Source organism: Myiozetetes cayanensis, unplaced genomic scaffold, assembly GCF_022539395.1.
Source record: "Myiozetetes cayanensis isolate MyiCay16 unplaced genomic scaffold, myiCay2020 scf34, whole genome shotgun sequence".
In the NCBI taxonomy this organism is placed as follows: Eukaryota; Metazoa; Chordata; class Aves; order Passeriformes; family Tyrannidae; genus Myiozetetes; species Myiozetetes cayanensis.
In genome coordinates, this window is record NW_026087566.1 from 2,446,198 (window position 1) to 2,458,656 (window position 12,459).

The 12,459-nt window shown below is 56.2% G+C and overlaps 2 protein-coding genes across 2 annotated transcripts; both read right to left on the reverse strand.

The window, feature by feature from the left end:
* Positions 1–1,022: 1,022 nt before the first annotated feature.
* On the reverse strand, positions 1,023–5,051 carry LOC126646361 (membrane primary amine oxidase-like). The gene is given in 5 exon segments (XM_050327673.1): positions 1,023–1,307; positions 1,825–1,954; positions 2,180–2,465; positions 3,481–4,915; positions 4,917–5,051. Coding segments are annotated over 5 exon segments (2,271 nt in total).
* A 2,049-nt stretch (positions 5,052–7,100) lies between these two features.
* Positions 7,101–8,762, reverse strand: LOC126646367 (membrane primary amine oxidase-like). Its single transcript, XM_050327688.1, has one exon. The coding sequence runs from the start codon at positions 8,760–8,762 to the stop codon at positions 7,101–7,103; it is 1,662 nt and encodes a 553-aa protein (XP_050183645.1).
* Between the last annotated feature and the right edge of the window lie 3,697 nt (positions 8,763–12,459).

A 12,459-nucleotide genomic window follows, 5' to 3' on the forward strand; every position in this document is an offset into this window, starting at 1 on the left:
TTTTCCCCCCTGTTTCCTCAGCAGGAAACAGCCTGGAAAAACTTGCAGGAAGGGAGTGCAGAGACGTTCTCACACATCGTCAGGATCTGCTGGGAACCATAAAAGGCAACTTTGCACTGCTTCGTCAGTGATTTATAAGTAAACTTAATGCTTGTGCATCTGTCCTTCCCTCTGGTCCCAGAACATACATTGCAGTGCTTAAGGGGGCTGGATCCATCCAATAAATCCATCTCCCTGTTTCTCTTCCTTTTAACCCCGTAGATGCTGGGCAGGCAGCAGTGACCACAGAGACAGCCCTTTCCCATGCAGAGCAGCGCTGAGCACAGCACCACAGCCCCATCCTGACACTGCTGCACTGCCAGCAGCTGTGAGACCTTGCACAGGTCCCCTCTGCATCCCTCCCCCTGTGCTCAGCACTGAGTGCCTGAGACCTGCAACCCATGGGGTCCTGGCCCTGAACTCAGCCTTCCCTCAGGACCCACAGGGCTTGGTGCCAGTGCCCACCTCAGCCGTGGCACCAGAGCCCCAGGACACCCCAGCCTGTCCCTCCTGCCCTCCAGCTGGACGTCCCCATGCCCTGACAGGCACCCAGAGCCACATTGCTGGGCTGGTTTGTGGGCACAGGGAACATGGCAGAGACCAGCATCACACCCCAGGAGACACTGCTGTGAGTTGTAAGAACGAGACACTCGAGAGCACTGGACCAGAACCATTTTCATTATTTTGACCTGAGATACACACTACATAGCACTTCTACAGCAGAGGAACAGCATTTTCTCCTCACTTTCCTCCTGAAACAGACTCAAACTCAGCAATTAACCTATAACATAGACTCCCATGTGGCATCATGCCAGGAAGATCACGCTTCCTTTTTCAAGAGCACTATTTCAAAAGCAATGATAAAACGTGAAGTCATTGCACAACTGGAAATTGAGACGACTTCACTATAAAAAATTAAAATCTGAGACAGAACAGTCAACCTGGTGTCTCTGACCGCATCTCCTCACACCATCCTGTAACATTTAAAGCCTGCTCGTGTTTTGAAAACCATCATAGGTGAATGGGGGAAAGTTTGGCAAACAAGAGGCAGTTTTGGGCAGGCAGGCGAGAGGGTTGATTTCACATGCCATGAAGTCCTGCTCGCTGGTGAAAAACACACCATCGTGGGAGTATATAGAGGGGTCCAGATCGTAGTAGTTGTAGGGTCTCAGGAGAAAACCAACCGAGTTTCCCACAGTCACAGTGTTGGGAATATCCTCAGAGTGTGGGATGTGAAGGAAGCCAGTGGTTATCCAGGCAACCAGGTCCTAGGCAGGGAAAAGCCACAAGCCTGGGGTTAGTTTAGAAGCTGCAGCAGCAGTGACTGAAATCCACATGGGGCCATGGGGACTGAGAGGAGAGAAGGAGGGGAACCCACAGGCACCAGGCGGCTGTGTTCCCACACACTGGGCTCCCCCCTCCTGGGAAAGATCCCCTCCCTTCCCCCAGGGCCTGCCTGCAGCCGTGGCCACAATATCCATCCAGCGGAAGGGCCCTTGCCTTGACCTCTGTGGCCTCATTCCGGCCTCACAGAGATTTTCCTGACGTTTTGCCAGCATTTCTCCACAGGGAGAAACAAGCTCCTGCTCTGCACACTCTCACCAAAGCACTGAGCAGACTGACAGAGAAGGGGATGCTCAAACCCACTTTCCTGGTTCCACAGGGCTGCTGCTCTCCCAGCTGAGCCTGCTGTCCCATGGGCAACACCAGGGTTGCTCAGCCCCTGGGGCTCCCACTGAGCCTGGGGATGGTATTACAGCTCCAGCCCTGGGGACCCCAGCCCACCTCATTGGTGATGGTCTCGTTGTTGATGAAGTTGGCAAAGGCGACAGTGGGTGTCCAGGGGTCATTCTGGTTGTAGATGCTGGTGCTGGTGGGCTCCTCCTCCTTCCTCCGGGTGACAGCCAGCTGGTACCTGAGGACAAGAAAAGAGATGGGAGCAGCCCCCTGAGCCAGGGCAGAGCTAGGCCAGCTCCTGAAAGAGCCTGCACAGCACAGGCTTGCTCCAATGGAGCAACCTCAGCCCACAAGAGTGTTTCCCTGTGCCTCCCCCATCAAGGGACATCCGTGTGGTGCCTTCCCATCTAGCAGAGCTGGGGGAGTCTCTGAGAACCTGCCACGCCAGCCACAACAGCCTGACCTTGCCCAGCTGATGGCCCTCTCCATGGAGCTGGCTTCAGGGATGTGGTCCCCTGCAAAACTGGTGATCTGGATCCTGTAACCACGCTGGTGGCCCCACTTGTTTTTGCTGTTGGCTGCAAAGTAGATGTATCTGGGCATCTTTGACTGGAGTCGGAAGGCAGCCTGGTCCTCTGTGTCCAGGACTTTCTTGGTGAGTCGTGGCCGCTCTATCTGCTGCTCTGGGCTCCAGGGAGCCCGTGTCATCTCAAACGCCATGTCGTGGGCCACCAGGGAGTTTTTCAACCCTGAAAAGCAAAAACAAAGTCACTGAGGAGCGTCCCCACAGTCCCCTGTTCCCCAAGGACATCACTGCAGCCAGAGCCCACTCTCCCTGTCCTCCCTCCCTGCATCCTGAGCTCTGGGCACTGATTCTGCCCGAGAGCAGTTGCTGCTCCGCAGCTCCTCATGTCACAGGTATACACCATATGTGTTGATCTACAGCTGGACACTTGTCTGAGCCAGGCAAGACCACTCTGCATCAGACTCTGCCAAAGACAAGAGGGGACAAGGGGCGAGCCTCTTCCCAGGGCAGAAGAACAGGTTTGCTTTCTGTACAAGCACAGTCTGATTAACCAGAGCTGGCACAGACGGTGTTACTGCTCATCAGCATGTCCTCCATCAGCATGGAGGCACCTGGAGCAGCCCAGGCACTGAGCACATTTGCACATCACAGACCAGATGCCGCATCATTCATTTCCTCCCACAAAGAAGAGAGGTAGGCCCATCTCAGGTGGGGTGTGGGAGCAGGAAGGGTGTAGGAGCAAATCGATCTGGGGACAAGGTGGCAAAGGGCTGGCTGAAAGCACTCGATGGCCAGTGTGGGTCTGGCTGATGGGCTGGTGCTCAGCACCTCCTGCCCCTCCCACCAAGATACCCTCAGAGTTCTGCTCCTTTCAGCCCCTGTGAGTTCCCAGCTTGCATAAAGACCACTTCAGAGCTGAGTCTCTGGCCATCCATGAAGGTCTGAACCCCACAGTAGGAGATCCGTGCAGAGCCACCACCACTGTGATAATTTTCTTTCCTTTTCTCGTGTGAACGAAACTTATAACCCCATACCTCCCCTACCAGTGTTAGCACTGAGAGCCTGATTTCATCCACCTTTTGCCTGTTTCTGCAGTTTTGCCATCCCCCCATTGTAGACCACACCACCCTGCCTCACAAGCGAGAAAGGAAAATCTGTATAAGCACCAAAAAACTCAAGTTTTGCAAGTCTAAAAGTACTTGGGCAGTGCAAAAAGGAGAGATAAGACCCGAACCTACCTCCCACGTCCAGATCCACCTTATAATTGATGGCATGAGTACGTATCATACCCAGTGTGTGCTCCCAAAGCCTGTTGCCATATCTCAGGCCATCCCCGTGGAGAAAGGATGAGCTCGGGTACCCTGTGGCCTGCACCTTGCCTTCAATGGCCCCGTTCTGGTAGAAGATGAAGTCCCACACATAGTCATAGTTCCCCACGGTGGTGATGGACCGAACAACCAGAGCAGAGTTGACCAGCCCCCCGTAGTAGAGAGACTGCAAGTTGGAGTAGTGGCGCCTCAGAGGGGAGCCCAGGTTCTGCTCAAAGATGCAGAGGGCATTTTTGGTAATTCTAGGGACCTGGGAATTAGCAAGGTAGTGCACATCCAGGTATGTTGCTAAGTAGGGGCAGTCGACCCCTCTCACCAGGGGGGAGGTGTAGCGCCCGAGGCCAAAGCTCCCATCCATGTACCGCGTGGACATCCCTCCCGGGCAGTTGGAGCCGTACACGGACAGCGCCTCTTGCACGCTGATTTCATAGGCAACCCTCTCCCCCTTGTGTCGGATGTCAAACAGGCGCAGGCCCGTGCTCACGCTCATCCCAAAGGCAAAGCTCCAGGCCTGGAAGAGGACGAGGTTGTTGCTGACGCTGTAGCGAGGACCCTGCGGCTCGTACTGCAGCGGGAACAGCGCGGCCGAAGGTGTTCGGGGCTTCATGGAGGAGAAGTCCCCGTCCCTCGGCGCCTTCCTCACCTTCTCCACGCTGATACGGCCCTGCACGTAGGCACTCTCCAGCTGAACCATGTCCCTGTAGTACTGCCCGTTGTAGAAGACCCTGCTCACCACCCACCGGGAGATGTCCAGGCTGCTGTGATCCACCAGCACCTCCAGCCCCACGGGGTGCAAGAGGAATCCACTCACGTTCTGAAACAAAACGAACCAGGACTTACGGTCTCCAGACTGGAACCCGTGAGGGGCTGTGGTCTGAAACACCACGTTGGTGCTGTCATACTCCAGGACCTCTTGCAGGAAGCTTGGCGCTGCAGCAAATGCCACCGTTTCCAAGAATGCTCCCACCTGCTTGTACTCGCTGCCCAGCGTCGGTCTGCGGTGGTACGGCACCTTCCCCCCGTACTTCCGCACCGTCACGTCCCGGTGGTACGCCGGCGTTGGCAGGGGACCCACCACGTACTCGGTGACGTTGGGGTCTGGCTGGTTCCCAAAGTACAGCACGGCCAGTGCCTCCCGGGCGGGACGAGCCCCCCCGCCGTCCAGGAACCGCAGCACCTCCGCCTTGGCAGGGACCTGCAGGTCCACGGAGGCGATGCAGTTGTCCGAGGGTTTGGCGCGCGAGGCATCGACCAGCGGCACCCCGAGGTTTCCCTGCAGGTACCGCACCACGTGCGCCATCTCCTCGGGTGTCAGGTCAGCAAAGACCAGGCTCTGGCTCACGGATGCCTGTCTTCTCCACAGTGCTGGGCTGGGATTCACAGCTGGGAGATCCCCTCCCCCTGCTCAGCAGCATGCAGGAGAGGATGAAGATTATCACTGCAGCTCCAACCAGGAGAACGTAGGGAAGTTTGGGGTTCATCGCTCTGAGTGTGGCAGGCAGGGCAGACGGCTTGGCTGAAGCATCCAGAGTACGTTCCTCTCCTACAGACCAGGCTCTTTATTCATTTGCCATTGTGGGCGTAACGTCGACGCTTGTGAGGTGGGGAGGGAACCTGGAGCTCTCATGGGGCTCTCAGATCACAGGTCCCAGCCAGTTTGGCTTGTTTTCTCCCCACCCTAGACACACCGAAGGACCCATCCAGGGAGCTGGTGACTGACTCACTCACCAGGCTACTGATGGGTTTCTCCCGCTGCAGGGTGACACCACAAAGAGCCCCAGTCTCGTCTGCCCTAAGGGCCTTTGCTTCTTCCAGCATCTCCCAGGATGCTCCCTCTCCCCATCTCCTGTGGGAGTGTGTCTGTGCTGGTGGGGCTGGCTCAGCTGGCCTGGTCCTTTTGTACCCAGGTGCTCCTGGACCAGCCCCACTCCCCTGAAGGGCCAGTCTGCACTGGCACAGCCCAAGACCCACTGGCTCCGCAGCATCTCCACATGCTCGTTCTTCCTGTCGCCATTCTCTGTTGTCTCCGAGTCCTTCCCAGCCCTGAGGGAAGAGACCTGGCAGCTCCAGCCTGGCTCCGGCTGCAGGGAGACCAGAGGCAGCTCCCTGGCGAGAACAGGCGGCATTTGCTGAACTCCTGGCAGCAAGGGGCAGGCAGCACCTGGAGTGGCTGTCATCAGGCATGCCAGCAGATGTGGTCTTTGCACAGGGGCTGTCGTGGACAGAAATGGTACGAGGCAGCTGCTCCTGCTTGGCCATCAGCCCCTGAAAGGCTCCCCCAGCATCCCACCCCACACAAGGCAGCAGTGACACAGGACCAACAGCAAGGATGACTTTTCAGAGAGCAGGGTCCACATCCACCAAACACCCTCTTGGTGGGGATGCCAAGAGACACAGGCAGGAGGGGCTGGAACCATCACAGCACTGGAGCAATTTACCCCATTTGCATTTGTCTTAATTTAGGAATTACGTGTTCATTCTCACTCCCCACTAGGGAATAATTGCCCTTATTCCCTGCAAGTCCCACACAAGCCTCAGATCAGGATCCAAGAATCTGTGTGAGGGATGGCCCACTTTAGCTGTGACACAGTTGTGCCTTCCCTGTGCTGGAAGGTGGGGATCCTGTGGGAACCTCTTGAGCTCTCTGCATGGCTCTAAGCCCTCTTACCTGGAAGGTGGCTCCCCTCTTGCTATGGGGAACAAGTCTGGGATCACTGGGGCTGAGTTTCTCCTCGGGCTGGTTCAGATGCAGCCACTGCCTCACAGCGAAGTCTTTAGTCCTGGGCAGATGTAAAACATTTCCCCCTTCATCTTTTACAGGAGAAGTTTTCAACAGCAGACACTGAGTGTCCACCTGTGCTCCCACTGCCCCCAGACTGCAGCTACTGGAACAGCCTTTTGGGAGCAAAGCTGCCTCTTGAGGCTGAGCACCCCTGCACTCCCAGGGTGGCTGCCAGCACTTGGCTGTGAGCAAGAGGCTGCTCCTGGACTCAAACAACCCTGTGCAGGGATCTGCTGCCAGGCCATGACCGCACAGGGAAGCAGGGGAACTTTCTGGGTCGCTGTTGCGGCTTTGCAGCCCCAGACTTGAGATCCAGCTCTGGAGTGTTTCCTTGAGAGAGGAGTGGGACACAGCTGCAGGAGCTCAGCCCCACAGAGCACCAGGACAGCTGCCCTGCTTTACCTGGCACAGTGACATGCTAAAAGGACTTTCCCAAAGTGACAAGGAGCGCCAGGACCAGCCCCAGGTGCCGCAAGAGTGGGCTCACAACGTCCGTTCTCAGACAGGGCCAACTCCCTGTCTGCCCAGCCATGCCTATGGCAACACACGCCGTGCCAGATGTGAGGCCTCAAGGAAACACAAACATTTTTCAGCTACCACCTTTCATACTTTCCCTAAGCTGAACACAGAGCTTCCAGAAATTCTCCCTGCCTTCAACTCAACGACCTTGACAGACTATTTTATACATAGAAAAATAATTTTGCACGGAAAGAAGAGGTTAGGAGAACAAAGAAGCAGAGTGCTGATGTCAGTTATTAGAGACTCTACGGAGAAGGAGGCAAACCCCAAAGCACTGGGGTTTATCAGTACAACTGAAGGCATTAAAAAAAGATCCAGACCTACCTCCCACGTCCAAGTCCACCTTATAGTTGATGAAGTGGGTGTGCACCGTACCCAGAGTGTGTTCCCAAAGCCTGTTGCCATATCTCAGGCCATCCCCATGGAGAAAGGATGAGCTCGGGTACCCTGTGGCCTGCACCTTGCCTTCAATGGCCCCGTTCTGGTAGAAGATGAAGTCCCACACATAGTCATAGTTCCCCACGGTGGTGATGGACCGAACAACCAGAGCAGAGTTGACCAGTCCCCCGTAGTAGAGAGACTGCAAGTTGGAGTAGTGGCGCCTCAGAGGGGAGCCCAGGTTCTGCTCAAAGATGCAGAGGGCATTTTTGGTAATTCTAGGGACCTGGGAATTAGCAAGGTAGTGCACATCCAGGTATGTTGCTAAGTAGGGGCAGTCGACCCCTCTCACCAGGGGGGAGGTGTAGCGCCCGAGGCCAAAGCTCCCATCCATGTACCGCGTGGACATCCCTCCCGGGCAGTTGGAGCCGTACACGGACAGCGCCTCTTGCACGCTGATTTCATAGGCAACCCTCTCCCCCTTGTGTCGGATGTCAAACAGGCGCAGGCCCGTGCTCACGCTCATCCCAAAGGCAAAGCTCCAGGCCTGGAAGAGGACGAGGTTGTTGCTGACGCTGTAGCGAGGACCCTGCGGCTCGTACTGCAGCGGGAACAGCGCAGCTGAATTCGCTCGGGGCTTCATGGAGGAGAAGTCCCCGTCCCTCGGCGCCTTCCTCACCTTCTCCACGCTGATACGGCCCTGCACGTAGGCACTCTCCAGCTGAACCATGTCCCTGTAGTACTGGCCATTGTAGAAGACCCTGCTCACCACCCACCGGGAGATGTCCAGGCTGCTGTGATCCACCAGCACCTCCAGCCCCACGGGGTGCAAGAAGAATCCACTCACATTCTGAAACAAAACGAACCAGGTGATCCGATCTCCAGACTGGAGTCCACGGGGAGCAGCTGTCAGGACTGCAAGACTGGCTCCATCGTAGCCCATTACCTGTCGCATGAAAGCCGGAGCTGAGGGGAACACTTGGGCCTTTAAAAACTCCCCAATCTGCCTGTATTCAACAGCCAGCGTCGGTCTGCGGTGGTACGGCACCTTCCCCCCGTACTTCCGCACCGTCACGTCCCGGTGGTACGCCGGCGTTGGCAGGGGACCCACCACGTACTCGGTGACGTTGGGGTCTGGCTGGTTCCCAAAGTACAGCATGGCCAGTGCCTCCCGGGCGGGACGAGCCCCCCCGCCGTCCAGGAACCGCAGCACCTCCGCCTTGGCAGGGACCTGCAGGTCCACGGAGGCGATGCAGTTGTCCGAGGGTTTGGCGCGCGAGGCATCGACCAGCGGCACCCCGAGGTTTCCCTGCAGGTACCGCACCACGTGCGCCATCTCCTCGGGTGTCAGGTCAGCAAAGACCAGGCTCTGGCCATCCTCGGTGTCCTCCTGCTCCGGGGGCAGGTGCTGGCAGGTGCTGGGGGCCCTTCCTCTGGTCAGCAACACGCAGACCAAGGCGAATATCGTGGCCAGCGCCAGACCGAGGAGGATGAGCACGGTTTTCACGTTCATGCCTGTGGCTGGTCCGGCGGTGTTCACAGCAGCCTTCAGAGCAGGCTTTCCTGCTCCTGCGTCTCTCAGTTTATGCTGCACTGGATGGATTAGCAAAGAAAGTACAAAAGACTGGGAGAGGCTAGGGGAGGAGATCTGAAATCCGTGGTGACCAGCTCTCTCAGCTGCAGCCTCCCCTGTCTTTCTCCACAGCAGTGCCCTTAAAGAACTTGTGGAGATGCAGGGTCAGTGACTCAGACAACTTCCACATAATTCCGTTACTTTTTCAGTCCAGCCTGGCTTCCTGAGGCTGCCTGTAAAAACGGAGATCATGCAGTCAGCCTGAGGTGGCTGCGATCACTGTGAAGCTCTGACAAGCCGGGAATTGTTGTTACACTGTACAATTTCACCTCTTTGCAACTCACCCATTTTTCTTGTTTATCGGGCTCCTTCCTTGTAAACATTCTCCCTGGCAGCGCCATTCCAAGCTTGGAGTTACTTTTTATTTTACTTTTTTTTCAGTCTTCCACATGGTAGCCTTTGCTGAAAAACACATCCTTCTGTGTGGCAGAAGAAAAACTTTGGCAGGCATGGAGGTGTAGCTCGGGATGAGAATCAGGCCCCAATGCACTGTGAACAACCAGCTCTCAGTCTGCACCTCAGAACAGCTCCGAACCAATTAATCCCCAGCATTTCACTGCCACAGGATCGTGCAGCCTTTACCTCCACCTCCAATTCACAGGTAGACTGAGGCGCAGCTTCCAAGAGGTTCCCTCAAGGACAGAACCGTCATGAACCTGTGTCCAGCTGCAGCTGAGGGCAGTGCCCACTATTGGTGCTGCCAGGCCACAGTGCCCAGGCTGAGCAGCCACAGCTTCCCTCTGCCACCCTGCCGGCAGTCTCTGCTGGCCTCACAGTGCTCTTCAAAGGAATTGGCAGAACGAGGCAGCCACAAGGACTTGGTGCTCCATCCTGCCACGCAGCAGATGCTTGGGGTAGACAAGACACACCGCCTTGGCCACGGTCCCTGAGCTGGTGCTGAGTGAGACAAGGCATCCAAGAGAACCAGGGCTGGACATTCAACCCAACTTTTCCACTCCTGCTGCCAGCCTCACCTCACCTCACCCTTGCCTTCTCTTCCTCCTGTCAGAGTTTCCTGGTGGGAAGCAGCCCCCACCAGCCTCCAGTTCTTCCTCTGTGGCAGATCCTGCGTGGGGCTCAGCCCCTCCGTGGTCCTCTGGCCGTGCTCAGGAGGCAGGGAGGCCACGTTGCTGTAGGACACGCTCCATTATCCTCACCACCACTCGCAGCCTCAGCCTTCTTTGGCCTGGGTCATGCTTGTCCCCGCTCTGCCAGCACACAGGGCTCTGCCTCGCCAGCCGTCGTGCCAGGAGAGCCTCAGAGCCACAGCACTCGCTTCACGTGGTCGCAGTGCCAGCAAAGGAGCTCACTAGCACAGGCACAGGCAATGGGGAGAGACAGGATGGACGAGAACAGAGCCTTGGCTGCACAGGATGCAGCAGCCACAGGTTTGGGAGATAGCTGCTCTCATCGGCTCACAGGGGCAGAACTGGATGCCTCTGAGCAACCCCAAATTAGCCAAAGCAGCGCTGACTCCCAAGTCAGCCTGTCAATCCACAAAGTCAGCGAGGCTTGGAGTATTACCTGGGAATTAGGCTTGAAAGAAAAACTCCCTTTTGGTGCAGGCCTGGAACGCGGCGTCCATTTCCCTCGGAGCGCAGAGCAGCAGCACTGCTGCCCGGGGTTCAGGTCTGGAGCACAGCCAGGACATACCTCCTGCCCCTCAGGAATGCAACAAGTGTTCTGCTGCCACACACACCGGCACAGCTGGGCCGACACTACAGCAGAACCCCCGTGGCTGCGTGACAGAGCTCACATGGACCTTTCCTTGAAGAAGCACACAAAGAGCAGATCATTCAGGTCTGACTTCGCCTCTCGGTTTTGCATCCTGAGTCCCCCAAAGCCACAGCACAGGCTGCAATTACGGAAGGGCCTTTTCCGAGCGGCACAGCAGTAGTTTAAAGGGAATTGGATAAACTCCACAGGCCTTCCTGCCCCACAAATCACAACTCAACCCTGCAGCTGGGCTGGGAGAGATCTGAAAATAGAGTGTGGGAACACTCCCGGTTCTGTGCACGTCGGAGACTTGGAAAGAAGGAGAAACCCTAATCTGTACTGACATCCCCATGACAAACCAACCACAGCACATACCCCAGAGCTGCGGGACATGGATGGCAGCTTTCTGCACTGCCTCTGCCCCGCTGCAAGGCCTGTGCCACGGAGGCCATGGCTGATCCCAGGTTTTTTTAGTACCGTCTGTTTCTGCTGGACTTTTCAAGCTCTGGTTTATAGATCTGTTTCAGATTAAACAAAATAGCCCTAAATCCACCTCTATCTTGCAGTAGGAACTTCAGGAAGGAGAGTAATTAACTGAGCCTGCAGTGCCAGCAAACCTGTGTCGATAACTGACTGATGAAAACAACAACGGATCTTCAGGGTCCCCCCACTGGAATTGCTCGTGCACCTTCTCTAAAAGAAGCCTGAAGCAGCTTAAAGGTAACCTAGAATTAAACAAATTGCACATCTCCCTAACAGCAGTGTTACTTGTTTATGACCTGCTCGGTGCACGTACTGCTTCCCACATCCCAGTTCCCCAGTGCAATCAGCCTGTCACTGCCCCACATCCCATATGGAGAATTCACATCCTACCCATGTTTTATTTTGGCTACACGGTCACTTTTAGGCACTGCCCATCAGTACATCTTATATTTGCTAAATTGCCCACATTCCCCAAACAAAGTGAGGAAGAAGGGTGTTTGCTGCATTTTCACTCACATGGAAAGGTAGAGGTGGCAAAAAATAGCATGTGAAATTTATAGAAACCCAAGCTAGACAGGCAGTTTTTGGCTTGGGGAAACTCTGAGTTGGTGACTGTGACAGCTGGGGAAAGGGCACAGTACAGAAAAACCCCTGCCAACACTCTCGACTCCAGCAAGGCTTGAGCAAACCCCACACCAGAGTTCAGACTCAAGGAAGTTCCCACTCCCAAAGCCTCACCTCATGGGGCCAGCTGGTACAAAACACAGCAGTGGAACTGCCTGACCCTTCCCCATGCTGGCTGTGCTGCTGGCAGTGCCTGAGGCTGCACACAACTGCTGAGCCATTATTCTCTTCCCCTGCACGTAAGCTGGGACATCTTAAGGACCAGCAAAACTGAGCCCTGACCCCGCACTGCCGCTGCTCCCAGACTATCACAGACAACAAACCTTCCTTCCAAGCAAGTCCTTCCCTGGGGCTCTGGCTCCAGCCACCTCAACCCCGAGATCTGTGTGCAGTTCAGTGGCCCCTCCCCACGAGTCGGGCACCTGCAGGGCCTTCCCACACTGCAGGAGGAACCTTCCCCCACATCCACCTGCTCCTGCTCCTGAGCAGCCAGAGGTGCCAGCTGGGAGCCCCAATCTGTGGTGGCCACTCCTGGGGACAGTCACAAGCCCTGCAGGCAGGGTACAGGACACTCTGGGAGTCCCCAGGTGACCTTTGAGAGGCCTCTGGGCTCCAGTTGCAGTGCATCAGGCACGGAGGGAGTACAAGAACAGGATGATCTCCCAGGAGAGAGCAGAGGGCACTGTGGCTGGGGACAGCAGGGCAGCCACCCCTCCTTGGGTATCACACGCATGGAGCAGCCAGGAATAATGGA